Here is a 17,896-nt window from a genome sequence, read left to right as displayed (position 1 = left end):
TCCCTTTGGGGATGCTGCTTTTGTGGCCCCTCATACTGCATGAAAGATCTGGGGTAAACCTTTTACAAAACTTACTTTGTTGTGAGAAGATTCCAGTTTGCCAAACCTGAAACTTGATGCAGATGTGCATTGGTTTCTCATATTCGCAAAGAGATCTGGGGAGCAAAAGGGGAAGATTTGTGCCAAAAGAGCCATCCAGATTTTCAGGAGCTGAAAAATCTGTTGTTGTGAGTACTCTTCCAAAGCCCAAGTACAAACTAGCCTAAGAAAAAGTTATATTTCTACATACTGAAAATACAAACGTTTTCGCGGGGTGAGGTGAGTTGTTTCTGGTCTGTTGTTCTGAGCAGGTTGCTTCAGAAAGTAAAAGCAGTCCCGAGGAAAAACCCATGCTGGGATGGGGAGGAGAGAACGAGCGGCCGGCTGGAACCTGGTTGCTCTCGGTAGCTCCCTCGCCCAGCGCTGCTGCCTGCACACCCCCCAGCTTAACGCTACCAAGGTCTAAAGTTATAAAATAACACACCTGGATGGTTGTTTAATTTGCCAGAGTTGAGAGATTCCAGACAGAAAGAGGCTTTGAGGGAGTCTGGAAGAAGCTATGTTTGTTTTAACCTGGTCTGGTTTTCCTTTTCTGTGGTGCCCAACTGAAGAGAGAGCCTGACAGGCTCCACTGGACACCGCACTGAAAACAGATTAGCCTTGGTGCTCCCTGGTAGGATAAAATCCCGTTTGTGTGGACAAGCAGTGTATGTTTGGTCTTGCCTTGAGTCTTACTAACTCTGCTGCCCAAGTCATTATTATTATTATTATTATTATTACTGGCTGTTCAAAGCCAGTGTGAAATTAGTTGGTGCCCTCAGTCCAGCAAGCTGCTCAAAAAGTATCTGTCTAGTGGGTGATGTGCTGTAACACAGAAGAGCAGCCGTAGTGCCTGGAGGGAGGCAGAAGGGGTTAAATGAGTCTGGAGGCAGAGTTGCTTGTCACTTCAAGTCTTTGTCCCTCTAAAAGGCATTTGGGGCAATACTACCTTCCTCTGTTGCTGACAACACTGTTCCTGTTAATTAGATGAAGCTACAAAAAAGACTGCACATATGGACCTGCTCTGTGCATTATAAATGCCCTACCAAAGATGGTTTTCATTCGATTGATTCTGACAAAGAGAGAAGAATCTTTGCTGTAGCAAAGGCCTCTGAGATTTATGTGAATAACAGCAAGGGTACTGATGTGGCCTGAAAAGCTATCCGTAAACAACAGAAAACAAAGTCATGTTTGTTCAAGCTTTGCCTCACAATTGCTCTGATTTTTTGCCCATACTGGAGTTCCTTCTGTAAATTGAAACAGTTGGGCCAGCTTCCGAGTCATATAATATTCAGCAAACAACACAAAGCATGGAATGAGATGTTTGTAGCTTTCTTCTCTTAATAATAAATTTCATTTCTCTCTGCCCTTTCCAAGGTTCACGTCTTTTAAACTGCAGTCTTGCTGTCAGTTGTGGTGTTAGTGTAACTTTGCAGATTCTCCATGTGCCTTCAGCAAAGTGGCAACAGCATCTTTAACAGTGATGTTACTCATTTTAAACAAAAATCTCCCCAGAACTGCAGGTGCTCCTATATAGGCACACTGACTTCTGCTTTTGCTAGAAGAATCATCAGTGTAACAAATATGCAGTAAATGTGTTCTTAGCAGTTACTATTGCTTCTTTGTCCCCATACCACGTTGATCTGGGGATGTATTGTATATACAATCCCTATTATTTCCAAGAGATGGCAACACCCCAGGGATGTTTACTCAGGCAGGGGACTCAGCAAGGTTTTCTCATAATTGTAAACAGAGCATTTAAAACAATGTAATCCAACTTTTAGCCTGTTCCCGTTTTTGAGCATTCAAGTCTACATGACAGACTGATGAGCTCTGCATGTTTGCCAGGAAATCCAGGTTAAACCCAGTCCCCTGAACTTAGGCTTCTGCATCCTGACTCTCATCCTGTTTTTAGAAGAACTGGGGATGTTGCAAAGGGGAAGTTGTGTGTTTTCCCACTTGGGAAATAGATCTGCTCGCTGTCACTGTTCACTCCAGCGGCCTCTGGGCGAGTTTCAAATGTGGTGTATCACCAGAGAGCTGCCAGGAAAGAGAAGGAAGTGGGTGAGAGGCCCAAGAGCACTGCATAGAGATAGGATGAGGTACAGTCACTCCTATATACTCACTTTTTTCTTTGCAGCTGCTAGAGAAAGGAAGGACAAAGACCAACGCATGGGATAGCAGTTGTGGCTGTATCTGGCATTTTGCAGGCATTCCCACCACCTTTGCGTGGCAGTGGGTGTTATAAATTGTCACCTCCTACGTGAATCACCTGCTGTTTCTTGAACTGTACCACTCGAGCACGCTCCTGACCAAGTAAATGGTCATACTTCATATTAAGCGCCACAATTCATCCTGCTGTGCTCCTCGGCCTGTGGCACAGTACAGCTCACACTTTCTCAACCCTGTGATCCTCAGGACCTAAATCCCAGACTCTGCCAGAGCCAGGGAGCTGAGGAGAAACAGGCTTGTCAAGCAGAAGGTGCTGGAGAAAAGCACGCACGTGTGGGGTGCAGGCAGCACAGGGCAGCATTGCTCGGGGGCTTTGCATTCCCCCGACGTGGGGGAGCTGCTGTGCCTCCAGCAGCTGTGTCCTCGACGCCCTGCCTCAGCTGCTCCGAGAGCGAATGTCTTTGTCATCCTCTGTACGTGTGCAGGACGTACTGTCTTAAACTGAGCCCCTCGCACGTTGAGTTCATACAGTTTGGCCAGAGCCCTGATGGCTTGTTGGGAATGTCAGAGGAGGAGTTGTAGGCTGCTGGGGCGTTACAGCTTTCTCTGAGGTTGTTAGCAGGCAGCCGGTGAGGCCACAACATAAGTGGCTGCTATCTGTGTGCTATTGTCTCTGCAGGAGAAACTATTGACTGAATCTGTTTTTAAGGATTTTCTGCAATGGATGTGCCGTAGTAAAGCCAGTCACCATCCTGTGGTATAAACTTGAACTCCAAATTAGCCTAAGGCTGGGAGAGTGCCTGCAGTTCGGTGTTCCCATCTTCCACAGTGATTTTCAGTGAAAGCAGTAGTCTCTTTAAAATCGGCTTTCGTTTTGCAAAAGGGTTGATGCAGGCATCAATTCTGTCCCCTTTGGTACACTAATCTACTGGCCTTTGCCAGTAGTTTTTAACACTAGATTTCCTAATCCTCTTCCTCTGCAGCATCCAAACCGCAGGTCAGGCTTTGAATGCAAAAGGTTATTAAATCATCCCTCCAGGTCATGGATGGGGGGGCTTAAATTCCATCACGTTTGATTCTGGCAACTTCTCAAGGTGCCCAAATTAACTTTGGCAGGTATTTGTGAGCTCATCTGCAAAGAAACTGGAGTGTGACTCTGACAGAGAACGTGAGGCAGAGAGAGGGCAGAAACTCAGAAGAACAAAGCAGAAAACAAACAAACCATCCAAACCGAGGATGCTAAAGGCTGCACTTAATTAGTAACAGAATAAATTGTTCCTTTTGCGTAGTTTAAAAATGGAAAGGAATATTGGAAGAAAAAGAAGTAAGAGCTTGCTGTACTTGAGATGTCTGCATTTAAGATACGGGGTTTTTTTATACCCCATGCTTGCAGGGATCGAAAAGAATCAGTGAATGTGTACAGCCCTGTTTTCACTTGTTTGAAGCCTGATTTAGTCAAAGCCAAATTATTCATGCTGCTTTTAAACAGCCTCCACAAGAGAAGTAGGGCAGGAAACTCCCACAATAACCCGCACAATGGGAGCGAGAGGCCAGCCAAACGCCGCCCAGGACACGTGAGGAGGGAAACCAGTGCGCCTTTGAGCAGCTGGAAGAAGATTTCAAGCCTGGTAATTTTGTACGAGGAAGCATGAAGCGCGCCTTTCACAAGAAAGCCCGACTTGTCGCAGCTAGTCGGCACGGCACGGAGTGAGCAATGCACGCAGAACGGGGTGCACGGCATGCAGTATGTTGGGCCCTGCTCTTTGTTATCGAAGAGTTTTTATCTGGCAGTTCTCTGTCTCCTGCCTGGGACCCACCGGTTGGTTATTAAATACGTGACGTAGCCTCATCTGCCTGCTGCCAGTCACTGGACCGAGGGACCAACACGGTGGCTTCTGTGCTGGTGGTGGCAGAAAATACGCATACGCACGCACGGCCCACAAGCAGCTCAGTGTTTGTTTCCACTGAGAAAGTTTTGACCTGCTTAAAGAGCCATTGCTATGGAAACCTAATGAGAAGATAATTGAATGAAACGTCTTTGCTTTCCATCCCTTTCTCACACTGGTGCCAGCAAGGTCAGAACCTTGCAGGCCTGCTTTCTCTTCAGGTTCATGCAAATTTGATAAAAGTACCAAAAGCCCATTTTCTTCCCTGTGCCAGCTCCGGTTAGATAAATTATCTTGTATTCAGTCAGGAGCAGTTACAAGTCTGTCAGTTTTTCATACTAATTATGTGACTGGGCCATTTCTAATGTACGCGGATAACCAAACGGCTTTGCAGCAGAGCCAGCGTGTGCTTTTGCATTGGTTGATTCACTGCTATGAATGTGCATAATATTTGTAGATTGAAAATCCCGTCCAAAGCATTTTCCTCAATGGGCTATAAATAGTCATTGGGAGGGAATAAGAGGGCCACTATCAGTTTATTGAAGATCATAACAGTAGTGGTTTCATTATCAGATGGTGCTATGCACCTGTGGATTTTATGGTCCATAAATGAGATGCGGCCATGTGTTAAAGCACATCTGCATTTAAAATACTTAGCGTTGAAACAAAAACCCATCAGAAATCCTGTCATTCTCAGTTCCCATGTTTGTTCTGTTTCGAGGATGATGAGCTTTCAAAAATCAACAGGCGCATTCATGAAAGCAGCACATGGTGTCATTTGTTTCCTTTCCCAGTTCTGCGATGTACCAGCACATTCACATCTCAGAGCACGTATGACTGTCTCTCTTGTAAAATCAACTGCTCTGTATGCAAGATAAGCCCCAGTGTTTTTCTGTCTGAGATCAGAATCAGTCCAGAGATAATAGGGAAAGTTGTAGCCTAGTAGCTCGATACAGCCTAGTTGAAACCTGTCTTAATAATCAGATACAGTCTCAGTTGGCTTGTGATGCAAATGTGTGCATTAGTTCTTCCTGGCGCTCCAAGTTTTGGAGCCCCCCTCCAGGATTCAAGGGTTAATTTATAAAAGGGAGGGATTGCTTAGGTATAGCAAGGTCACCCCCACTGCAGCACTTTTATGGAAAGATAGATTCAAAGACCATTTTGATTGCTTGGCTTTGCCATCGTTCATACAAAACCCACAGGCTGCAGAAGAACCACCAGAAGTGCCCTCCAGAGGCAGTCCTCATGTCCAGATCTTTGTTGTCAAAGGCGTTTGCTCTGGTCTCTATCCTTCAAGCACCCTCTTAAAAGCAGTTAATTTTTAAAGCTGCCCTCCCTTTCTCTACCTACTGTTGGAAGTTTGTCCACATAGTTAGGAGATGTTAACTCCTCTTTTCTAATTTCTTTCCAGCTTATGTCTGCTTGTTCCCGTGCCTGATTTATTAATAGGCAGTAAATTAATCTTCTTGCAGCTGTCAATTTTGACAGACTGAACAGGCAAAACTTTTCTAGCTTTCTCTCGTAAGATAAGCTGTCCGGTTCCCTGACTATTCTAACAGCTTTTCTCTTTACCACTTCTGGTTTGAATTCATCTTTCTTGAGCATGAGTAATGATGGTTGTACAGCTATTCCCTTATATATTCATCCTTTGTACTGCCATTGGAATTTCCCATCCTTACGCCTTTTAGGATTAACGTGTTGGTTTCTTCTCAGTCATCCTTTTTCAGCAGGTACTCTGTCATTTGCAAACCTCCAGCGTTTGAAAGACTGACTTTTGTGTCAGTCCTGTTTGTGTACTTGCACATTTTAGCGTTGAATGTAAACTCGTTTCTGTTAAGCCAGTCTTTCTAATCAGCTGGTTCCTGGTCCAGGTTCTCCACTCCAGCTGTTGCTACTAAATTTTGTGTCACTGATCACTGAGTGGTCTGATGTAATTTACTAAACTGCTGAAACCCATCATCTCTCTAAGGCAGTAATATTTGGTCACTCCCAAAAGTAGCTCCATTTTTAGATTATCTATTGTGCTGCTATTTATTTTTTCCTCATTTGTTTATTTCAGCAGTTTGGCTCCAAGAGGCCCAAAGTATCGGCCTAGAGATGGTTTTGAATTTGTGAGATTAATGGACTAAAGTTTTGACCCCTTCTGCAGCTCGCTTCCAGAGATTATGGGTTGATAAGAAAGTACTCCTTCCCTCTGGCCATAAATCTTTTTTTCTTCCTTCTTGTCTGAACATATACCCATACATTTCTTCTGCTATATGCTGTGACAGAGTACATTTCATGTGAAAGCTTGCTAATGAAGTTGTACATCAGACCACAACAAAAATGAAGGCCTCCACGGTGGAGTAATGGCATTTGGCTCCCTTTCAGACACGCAGTGCTGAAACTTCTGCCAAGTGTCACTGCATCATTAACTTTCAGTACAAGTTATCAGTCTATGAATGGAAGAACACAAATCACTTTCAGTGCACATTCACAGAGGAGCCGCAGATTTAACAGAGTAAAGGGAGTGTAATTGGCAAATCAAACATACAGCAACTCCGAGGTACTCTGGAATTTTTCACCAGACATCTAGGAAGTAAAACGCTTGATTGATTTCACTGAGGATTTTTAAGCGTCAGAGTTGTCTGGTGGAACTAAAAAGTAAGCGCCTTATCAGGGTCTATGTGGTAGGTTTTGTTGGCATTTCCATCTCTTCAGACCAGCTGTTAGCATTTTCAAGGTCAGTCCAGGCATGGAAGATTTCCTCTTTAGGGAATGCATGAAATCATAATTGGAATTTGCATCCTCTGATGAAACTCAGCATAGTTCTTAAATCAGTTATAAATGAGAAGGTGGTCTGCTTGCTTCAGATCCTACTCTTCTCCTCATCCCCTCTGGCTCAGGCGCGTCAGATGTTTGCTCCTAGTGCTCTTCCCCTTCTTTGGAGGCCAGTGTGCGACGAGTTGGTGGCCTCAGGCTAATTCCCAGTGAACAGATGTCCGCATCACAAACATTGCCGCTACACCTGCTACTTACTTGCATCGTTGTTGGCAACTGCACAAGAGAAGAAAAGGATTAAAATTGATTTGGAGGCTGAAGAGCACCAGAGACTGCCTTTCCACTTTGAGGCTGATTTCACTAGTGAGGCAGAGTTCTGATCATTATCAGATTTCATTTTCTAAGGATGGTGATTTGGTGCATTTCATGGATACTAAATTCATTTAATATAAATAGAATAACTGCTTGATGGGTGAGGTGTATGCTTGGGTGCAAAACACATAGTGGATTAATTCTGTCAGTTCCAACAGAACTTGGCTTTCTTTTTACTTGGTTGTCTCCATATACAAGTCCACATACTTTTTATCCAAAAACTTTCTTTAGAAAAATACCCGCTGACAGCTTTACTTTTAAGGGTCTGGATGAAATCCTGGCCCTGTTGAAAGTCCTTAAATTTTGACACTGACTTTTCTGGAGTTTTTACCCAGAAAGTATGGGGGTTGTATTTTTCTCCTGCATTTGCTATTCAGTCGTCTTAAAAACTGAGCATTTGGTGGCATATCACCTTATAACATTAACTTTTTCCCTTCAAGGGTAAACTTTACCAGCAAGGAAAACACTAAATGTCTCCCTCCGCCTGGTGCACTACAAATCTGAAATTTGATTGCTTCAACTGGTTTGCAGTTTGTGCTGGATTAAATTTCTAATCAGTCTGAGGTTGAAGGAGGTTACCTTTCAGAGCTTCGCTGTGCCAAACCCTCCTTGTCTAGATGAATTACTAAATCAAACTGAAGCTTCATACTGTCTCATTTCCCCTTCAATGATGTATTTGCAAATTGATGAGCATGTTTTTCGTGCTTACAAAACGTTGGCCGGTATTTGTGTACATCTTCTAAACTCTGAACTGCCTTGAACTAAAATTTTCTTTCAAGTGTTTACTGAATTGATCAAAAACTCTTCATTGCCCTCTTCTGGGGGTCTAAGAAAACGCAGGGAGCCTGTGCAAACACTGTGGACAGCAACTAGAGTATGGCATGCATGTGTTATTATATGGCCTCATTCAAAGAATGATTTGGCTTGAAGTTTTCTTGGTATGCTGGGGTACGCATGTTTCCGTTCTGCATGGCAGCAGTACAGCCACCGCACAATAGGGCATTGTCACGTCGTGGGGCCAAGCTCTCAGCAAAGACGCTGCAGTAATGCTTTGCACTTGGAGCCTCCAGCAAAGCCATTGAAGCTGGCAGAAGTCATTTCACTGGCTTGGCGCAGCTTGGTAAATAGTGATTCCCATAGGAAGGCTTCAAAGAATTGCACAAGATTTGGTAATTTCTATTAGCTCCATTTATACAGACAGGAAAAAAAAAGGCAATGAAGGGGGGTGATGTCTGATCAGAGATCCCACAATGAACTGTTGGCTCTGAGTTGGAATCCATTATGGAAAACTAGTTCAATGAACATAAAGACCGAGAACAAAAGATTTACTTACTATTTTAGTGGGTTGTTTGTAAAGTCCATGTTCTGTTAAAATAAGTCTCTCCAGCTAGCTTTTGAGGAAGGGAGTATACACTGGTGGGAAAGCACACAGAAAGGACTCAGGAGAAAGAAGCTGTAGTCTCCAGTCAATCTACGGTTGCGCTTCATAGGGTCTTGGACAAGCTTTCTTCACCTTGTCTTTAAAAAAATCTCTACTCCTCTCTTCCACACAGTGGCTTCTGAAAGTTTAATGAATGCATATTTATAAAGCATTTTCAGATAAAAAACAAATAGGCCAAAAACTGTTATACAGCTCAACAAATACAGCATCTGAGTGCTACAGTTTCTACGGCAGCCAAAATACTGTTTTATAAATGGAAAAGGGCAAAGTATGCGAAAAAGTGTTTTTCTGAGGGATCCCTAGACTCCTTTGCCTTAACCATAGGTTTCTGTCGGTATGTATTTTTCCATGCTGTTAAGAGGGGAACTCAGTTACTGTGGTCGGACCAGTGGGTTCGGTTTTTGTTTACAACTTGCTGTGTTGGGAAGAAAAGGGAAGAGAAAACAGCTCATGATGTATTGTTTAGAAACTATAATTTACTGTAATCAGCTCCCATGAAATGTGAGAAGCCTACATCAGTAAGTCCATTTCTCTTTTTTGTCCTAGGCTCTCCATTCATAAATCAAGTTCAGAAGAAGGCTCCGTAGGTCAGTATATTTCATTTTATTTGAAACTCTTATGGAATTCTTAAAGAGGTTTTGAGTTTTGCTTGTGCTGGGATGCGAAGAGCTGAGTAAACACAATGCTGGCAAAAAGCAGCAGCGTATTTGTGTGGGGGGTGGGAAGGCGAGTCTTAGCAGCTTTAAAAGTTAGATGCTGGGTGTCTCAGTGATCACTGAGACTGCCCAACAAGCGTTGTCATGTGATAAATATGCATCTTTTGACTTGTTATATTGAATTTCAAATGTCTGCATGTTAGATCACTGTTAGCCTATCCATTTGTACTCTGAAAATTACCACCACCAGTCAGTAACTGGGATTTCTGTTGTTTTTGTTCATGTCACACCAGAGTCTTTTCCTTTGTTTCTGAAATGTTTTGCATCCTTAAGTATGTATTTGTTTTCCATTGTCTTGTACTTTTTCTTTTTTTTTTTTTTTAACATACTATAGTTAGTTCATATTGCTATCCTAACTTATTAGCTGAGCTGATACAATTTTGGACATTTTATCATGCTCGTTGGAGAGGAAAAGAAAAACTGGGAGGGTTTTTTTGTTTGTTTCTTTTTAATTTTTTTTCTAGGGACATTGCTACACAGTCTAAATTTAAACTGTGTTTCAGAGAGTCAGTAAACCCAGATCTGGGGCTTCTAGGGTGAGATCCAAAATACTATAATCACATGCTGAAAATCAGTAGCATGGCATAAGCTGTGTTCATTTGAATGTTTCAAAAGCAGAGGGATGAAGTAACTCTGTATCAGTAGCATTTCTGCCAGATCAAGCACGGTCTGTTCTTTTGCAGATGGCAGAAACTTTATAGCATGTGCCCTGGTTAATTCAATGGAACACAGTTATATGTCCTACTTTGAGCCAGATTCTGTTCTTTTTTAGAACAAATTATTTATTTCTGGATCATCAAGCCATACGCAGATCTGATATTAATGGACATGGAGACCCACCCTTGTACAGTCCAGGCATACAGAAAGCAAGAGTCAGATGTAGCTGATGGTCTTAGGAAATTTCTTGTGCCAAGTAGCAGAATGTGCCTGTGTGTTTGTGCATATGTGTGTGCGTTTATATATATGTAAACTATTTATTTTCTGTATAGATATGCACACACATACTAGAAAATTACTTATATGAGTTGTGGCTTAGGCTGCATAACTGTGGTTCAGTTAAAGAGAATAAACCAACAAAATACTTCAAAAACACATCCAGACTTGACATTAACAACAGATATCAAAATGAATGTAAAATATTTTCTGTTTATAATTCAAAATATGTAAGTTACTGGCTTATCTCAGTCCTCTATAGCATTGGCAATTATAAAAGAATGTGCATTTCCCTGAAATAGCTACATCAGCATAGTTCCTGTACAGAATAAATCAAGAAAAACAGAAAATTAGAGATTTTTTTATTCTTGTTTTTGACTTAGAAAATATAACTTAATGCTTGAAAGCTTCTCTAGCATTTACTAACTGATGTTTCCTTCTGACATTCTTTTTCCCTTTCCCCTCATCCTCCCTCCCCACTTTCCTTTTAGGGAAAGCAGACTGGAAAAAGAAAAATAAGTTTTTTTGGCAGAATTTCCGAAAGAATCAGAAAGGACTAATGAGGCAGACTTCAAAAGGTAAATCTTTTTTAAGGACACACAACCTATTCGTATAAAATAGAAGGAGCCAGCATCACAAAGGAGTAAAATTCACTTGTAGCCATGTGGCAGTTGGGGGTCTGTGGATCTGGAAGTATCACAGGTTTGGTTCATCGTGACAGAGCTCAGGAAAACGAGTCATGTTATGTGAGACTGCATCTGCATGAGGCTGGGACGCCTTTGGTCCTGACTGTCAGTGAATGCACATGCACAGTGATGCAGTTAAAATATATTTATAAGTAATATCTGTAAATGAACACAATGCCTTTTTTTTCTGATCCTGACTTGATGATCCTGCTCTGATCCTGTTTTAATTAGAAAGATGTTTCTCCTTTCTTTGGCATTTGGTTACTTGGACCTGTTTGCCTTAGGCTTGTTGAATCCAGCCTCTCATTGCAGGAGAAGACACTACAAGAAGTAGTAGTAGAAGTGCATCTGGTGACTAGTGCAAATGTAGGATTGATTCCACTTAAACTGTCAGGTGTCTTTCTCTAGTTCTCCAAAAGATGCAGCTGTGCATTGCTTCAAGTATTTCTCTTCACACAGAAAATTTCTGTTTCCCCACGTGCATCTGTTAGATCCTTCTGTTGCAAACAGATGCTTCCCCATGTCACTATGTCTGTGTTCAGATGGATTGTGAAACATGACAGGAGCCCACTTATGAGATTGAAAAGGGGCACATTTACACTCTCAGTTAAATGTGGGTCCTTGCTGGCTCTCAAGGCAAGTTCTAACTGTCCGTGCTGACACACCAAGCTCATACCAAAAAGAGATGTCCTGGAGTTGAGAGCCCCAGTGCATCCAGCACCATGTGCCAGCTCAACAGCCGATTAGATAGCCTGGATAGATCAGGGGATGTGACCAGTTCACAGCAGAAGCAGAAGCTGCAAGGGCCCAGCATGCAGTTCCTGGAAGGGCTTCCCGTCCGCTCTGGCAGCTGACTACAGTGTTCCTCGGGGCTGAGTGCAGGACTTTTCTGGCATTAGCACTTTCTCTTTTGATTCTTGTCTTTCAAGGTCAGTAATTGTGTGATGACAGTCACGTTTTATTTCTCCTTGTCATGTTTTCCTGCTTTCAGTGTCAGAGTAGACTTAGTTTTCTAGGCCTAATTTACTTCCTTTTCTTGCTCAGTTACTTCCAAATCATTCAGTCCTTTTAAATCATACCATGAGACTGCTCTGGGGAAGGTCTGTTTCTGGCCAGCCAGATCCATGTGGCGAACAGATTTCAGAGCACTGGGTAAAATCCAGTTTCAATATACCCCACTCTGTGCACGACCTCTTACACGTGCTTGTTATCTTTGTGCTTTTTCCTGCAGGAGAGGATGTAGGGTACGTGGCCAGTGAGATCACAATGAGTGATGAGGAACGAATCCAGCTGATGATGATGGTCAAAGAGAAGATGATCACCATTGAGGAAGCACTTGCTAGGGTATGATATATACACACTTCAGTTTCCTGGAGAAACATGTTTTAGGATGTAGGATATACCAATTCGGAGTTTTCATTTGCTCAGAAAACATAGGAGAAAGGGAGAAAGCTTGCCGGTTTGTCCCATCACACTAGGTAGCATAAATTAGATAGCAATTCCTTTGTTTATGAGAAAAAGTGAGATTTAGCTCAACCAAAAATAGATGTCTAAGGTATGGCAAATTAATCAAGTCCTAAAAGCATTTGCTTCTCTCCATTGGCAATAAGGGTGCCAATCAGAGAAAAGCTCAAGTGTATACATTTTCATTGCAGCTGTCTAAAGGTAAGGAAGATGAATTCCAACTGTACTAGTCCTTATTTATCATGCACATTCATAGGTTTGTTTAAGTACTAAAAGGAATGCTTCAGGTTTTTCTGGGCTTGCCTTATTTGTTTCAGAACGCATATATTATTTTCCTGCTGCTAGTGGCTGAAGGGCAGTTTGATTGAAGGCTTCCATTTTCAGCAATTAAAACTTTAAAAAATACTAACATTTAAGCTGAAATGTCTTCTGCTTGTTTCTTAGCCAAAAAGGTGCTGTTTTGTTTTAATAGCCTTCAAGAAAACATATTCAGCTGCTTTTATCATTTGACGTTAAAATCAACACAGATGTATTTTTTGATAAGTACAGTGGCTGTCACAAGTGTTTCTTTACAAAATCTAAATGTTAATAAACCACAAGAACAATAACTGTAAGGCATTGTATTTGTGCAGCAATAGGGCTGAGATTTTAATTGCTCAGGAGCAAAAAGGTCAGTGTTCAAGTTTCCACACCACTTTTGATTTTGTACCCTTGTGCAAAATACTGTGATGGAACACAGGGTATTCTGTATGGGCTCCATGAGAGGTGCAGAAAACATGATTCAGATCATGAATTGGCACTCAGATAAATTTCTATACTGATACACTACCTCTTGAATTAGATTATCCTAGAATAGAAAGTTATGTTATTGTCTGAAGAAAATACTGCTTTGCTGGGAAGCATATAATGAAAAAAAAAAAAAGCAAAATTTTAAACATTACCGGGTGGTAATATTGGGAATTCTTCTACTTCTCTGTTGTTGAAAATCTGGGGGGGGTGGGTTGTACCTAATCTGTATGGTTAATATATATGTACTCGTACTGTTTCCCTCTAGTGGTCTGAGCTACTAGCAGCAACTTTTTTTCTTTTTTTTTAGTATCATCAGTTCTTGATGATCCTCTCAACAGTTTGACTCCCATAGGATTGGTTTTATGTCTTAAGCCTTTTATTGGAAAACAGGAAAGATGGTCTTTAGTTTTAAAATTATAAAAGATAGTTCCTAGTCTTTACTGCAGAACGTTTTCTTTATGAAGGAAATTGGCAGACTATTGTGATTTAGTCTGTCCGGTGGAAACTGTGCCTCTGAGTTGGGGATGTATAACTTATATTTTACCAATGACAGTTAATCAAAATTCAGTGTTTACAGCTTCTTCCTTTAAATAAAAAATCTTATCATTAAAATTTCTGATTCTAAAGCAAATTAATTTATTTTGAACAAGTGAGACATACAGTGCACAAGTTCTCATTTTCCCAGTTCCACAATGATATGGGGGAAAAAAAACCTGAAAGGACATTAACTGTTGCTATTTTAATGAAGATTGATAGCTTCTTCTCACTGGAAAATGTTCTCTCTGTCTTTCCAAATTTTAGCTGAAAGAATATGAAGCCCAGCACAGGCAATCGAGCGCTGTGGATGCTACAGAATGGCCTGATGGTTCTTACTCAACATTTGATGGGTCTTCCAATTGTAATGTAAGTACCTGTCATTCTGATCTAGCTCCCCAGTATCATTTAATATTTAAATTCTTTTATTGCAGTACAGAAATATCCTGATTTACCTGGTGATTTCCTTAATAGCAAATGTATCATTTGACCTTGTGATGCTATGTTCTGTCTGCAGAAAATCTTTTAATGTGGATTTTAAATCTTCAAGGTCTGTTGTCGTAGACTTTAATCTCTCTTTTTTTTTTCTATTTTTTTTTAATCTGGCCCTTTGTCACTGAGCTTTTGAAGGACAAGTGATCCCAGGCAAAAATGCCCGCATTCCAAAATGCACAGAAAAGGGTTTTTTAGGTTGTTTAGAGGGAACTGTTTCACTTTACTTCTCAGTTACTGTGAATCAGCAGACTTTCTCAGGCCTTCCTAGCTCTTGTTGATGCATCCTAGCTGAGGGTCTGGCTAAGTCCTTGCTGCCTGCTGCTTTCAAACAGTTCTATCTCTGCATTTGCTAACTCTCAGCCGAGAGAGTTTGCAGCTTTTGCCAGACCCATAAGCAGTAAGGCAGCTTTCCTCCCTCGTTTTTACTTCTGAGCTGTGTAGCTTCTGTTGTTTTTATGGGCACCAGACAGTCCTTGTGTCATGCCATACTGAACTAATTAATTTTTCCTTACAAATATCTTCATTTTCACTGAGTAGTTTATTCCACTTCATTTCTCTAATTGAAAGTTCACAGATAAATTTTAGAGAAGCACACATTCGGCTGTCAAATCCAAGCTCTTTGTAACCCATATAATTGAATCATAGGCTTTTGAGACCATTGATTGATTTATTTGTTTTATTGTCAATGGAATTTCCTGCTAACTGCAGCAGACAGTTAGCTTCTCCTCCCTAAATGAAAAGAGGAATGCTATGTCATTTTATGAGATGTTTAAAATATTTTGTGGTGGAAAAAGATTTTCTTGTTTGTATTAAAAAAAAAATATGCCCATCTTTAGTTAGATGGGAGCAGAGGGGGACTGATGTTGCCTTATACTCTGTTCTGATGTATCAGAAATGTGCAAGGAATAGAGAAGGAAGGATCCTGACTCTTCTGCACTGATTGTTTAGCCGGCTGAAAGATGTCTTGATGTTTTCCCCATTAGTATTTATAGCCTGAACTTTCCCCTCTTAAGGCCTTTGGCTGAGGTACCTATAGCATGAAAGTCTCAAAACTCTCATTTGCTGAGGTCAAATCTCAGAAGGATACTGAGTTTCTCTCTTAAATCTTCTGAGAGTGGTTTACACTTGTGTTGAAGTTACTGAAAGCTGTGTATACCTCTGAGGACCGAACATGACTCAGTATTTGCTCCCTAATGGAACAACTTGGCACCTTTTCTCTAAAATTATTTTCCTAAGCCATCTTTGTACTTTGAGTCCAGAGCTCTGTTGCCTCTCTCTGCTGTTCTGGTAGGATTTGAACGATCTTTCTGCTAACTTAGATGGGGGATCTCTATTCCATCATTGTAGGTACCTCTCAAGGTTTTTGTCCTTGCTCCTAATTTTCATCCTGGTTACGTTTAACAGAAGCTGTGAAACTGCTCACCTTCAAGGGAAAATCAGATCATCTGCAGAAATGAAACTTCATGTTAGAACAAAAGTCAGCTTGGCTTCTTTTTTTGTGGACAAGAAAGAAACCAGGGTTAACTGGGATGAAAAACTTTGGGCTATACTTGACATGCAAGAGGGAAAAACAAACAGTGCAAAATATCAGATATGTCTAGAAATAGGGCGTGTGTTCACCCAGGCTTTTGCCAAAGGACATCTCTATTAATGTTAAATGACCAGCTTTAGAGAGATGCAAAGATGATTCTGTTTTCAAGCCCTTTCTTTGCCAAATGGTTTGACTTTCAGTGCCATTTGTGTGATTTGTACTCTGCGAAATTGGAATCTCAACTTAAAACTACCCCATTCATTTTATAGAGGCCATGAAGCAAAGATGTTTATCCATATATTAAAAACATTTTGTTAGATAGCCCACTGCCTTCTGACCTCAGAAACTAATTGAAAATATGAGTCACTGAAATTGAAGTTTCTGCGTTGGATTAAAACTCCTTGGGCAATGGCTCTTCTGGTTCTGTTGGCATTTTTTCTGATTTCTTTTTTTTTTTCAGTCTCATGGCCAAATTGTTACTAGGCAGTTTTTAGTGGAACATTGTGATCATACTTGATCATTTTGTAAACATTTTGTACACACAAATGATAAAAGCAAATTGCAGGATAATTGCAGATTGAGGGAATTTAGGAAAATAATTTTTTTTATTTTATTTGCTATGCATGTGTTTGGTAACCTTGGGGATTTAAGAGATATCGACACCCTAGTATAATGGCTTTTTTTCCCTTCATGTCTTATGTTCCCAGGCAGAGATATCTGCTGGTAGTTAGGAGGACTTGGGAGGGTGGGTCACTAGGTTTTTGTGTAGAATCTTGGTCCAGCTTTGCCCAATGATTACATTTCAGGAAGGAAAAAAAAAAAAAAAAAAAAAAACCAAAACAAACCAACAGGTAGGCTCTAAGCATTTGGAGGTTCTAAAAATGAAGGCAGAATGTCTGGAGTCTTCTAAGGGTTTAAGTACTCCATACTTCCAAGTCAGCTCTGCCCACAACATAAGAAGAGCCACCTACAAAATAACATCTAAAGGACAAATATCATTAGTTGTTGTTGTTTTCCTTTTTAGGATTAAAAAAAAAGGACCACTCTTCTATTAGCTTGTATAACTAGCATGTGTTTATGACTAACATCACTGGTTTGATCCTAATCTCATTTTAAAGATTGATTTAAGAATTCTTTTTCCCAGCTCCTCCTCTTTCAAATTACTGTACCAGGAAATGGAAACTTGCACTTCATACCCTTACAAAACTAAACCCTAAAGATGAACCACAAAGGGTTGAAGGGTTGTCATCTCAGCACCCGAAGGGAGGCAGCCCGATGTCATTGCTGTGCTGTTAATTGTGTGTCCTGTTTGTTTGCTCTTAAGAAACAAACAAACAAAGGCCTTGCCAAGCCAGTAGGTGACTTGGTTCTCTGCCACTTGAGAGCAGTTTGTAGCTTTCAGTCTCACTACTGTGGTCCCTTTGTTTCACAACAAAGTACGCGTGTTATTTATTTGCTAATGTGGGGATGCAGTTGAAACTGTTTTTCTTTTTAGTCAGATGTATCGAAAGTCTAAAACGCCTCATCATTTTTTACAAATTTATTTCTGAATATTTATGTTTCGTCTCTGTTGGAATGAAGGCTGCTCACAGTAACTCTAGACAAGCTTTCATTGCCTTGTGCCAAGTGTTGGGATGTAAAGCAGGTGCAGATTACAAATGGATCCCTTTCTGGATTTTAGATAAGGGCCTATTTGTCCTCAGGAGTCAGAAAGCCCAGGGAAAGAGAGGACTTCAAAATTGTATCACATTCTTTCTTTATACTGAGGTGCCTTTTATGCTTCTTAAAGATAGAGGCCCGTTTGATAACTTCTGGGGGCTGAAATTCTCAGTTCATCTAAAACAGGGCTGCTTCGTCCCCAGAGCCCCTCTGGTACAGCTCCAGCCCAGCTTGGAGGACCAGCATTAGGAGAAACCGGTATAAATCCTTTCCTGTGCCCTCTGCTGAAAGACTACTAATTGGTACCAATGGCCGTGTTTGATGCGGGACTGGGGGAAAGGAGAGAAGCAGGAGGGAGGTTGTATCATACGTGTGCTGCC

At 41.1% G+C, this 17,896-nt stretch overlaps 1 protein-coding gene across 5 annotated transcripts in view; it reads left to right on the top strand.

The window, feature by feature from the left end:
- The window catches only part of LOC142408474 (SAM and SH3 domain-containing protein 1-like), a 584,518-nt gene that overhangs the window by 520,818 nt on the left and 45,804 nt on the right, over window positions 1-17,896 (top strand). For 4 of the 5 annotated variants that reach the window (XM_075499034.1, XM_075499037.1, XM_075499038.1 and 1 more), the window contains 4 exons: window positions 9,256-9,296; window positions 10,850-10,936; window positions 12,276-12,388; window positions 14,099-14,200. In XM_075499034.1, coding sequence (XP_075355149.1) covers window positions 9,256-9,296; window positions 10,850-10,936; window positions 12,276-12,388; window positions 14,099-14,200 — 343 coding nt within the window. The remainder of the gene's footprint in view (window positions 1-9,255; window positions 9,297-10,849; window positions 10,937-12,275; window positions 12,389-14,098; window positions 14,201-17,896) is intronic. The other variant, XM_075499035.1, reaches the window with a different exon arrangement.

Source organism: Mycteria americana, chromosome 3, assembly GCF_035582795.1.
Source record: "Mycteria americana isolate JAX WOST 10 ecotype Jacksonville Zoo and Gardens chromosome 3, USCA_MyAme_1.0, whole genome shotgun sequence".
Taxonomy (NCBI): Eukaryota; Metazoa; Chordata; class Aves; order Ciconiiformes; family Ciconiidae; genus Mycteria; species Mycteria americana.
This window is presented reverse-complemented; position numbering and strand designations above follow the sequence as displayed.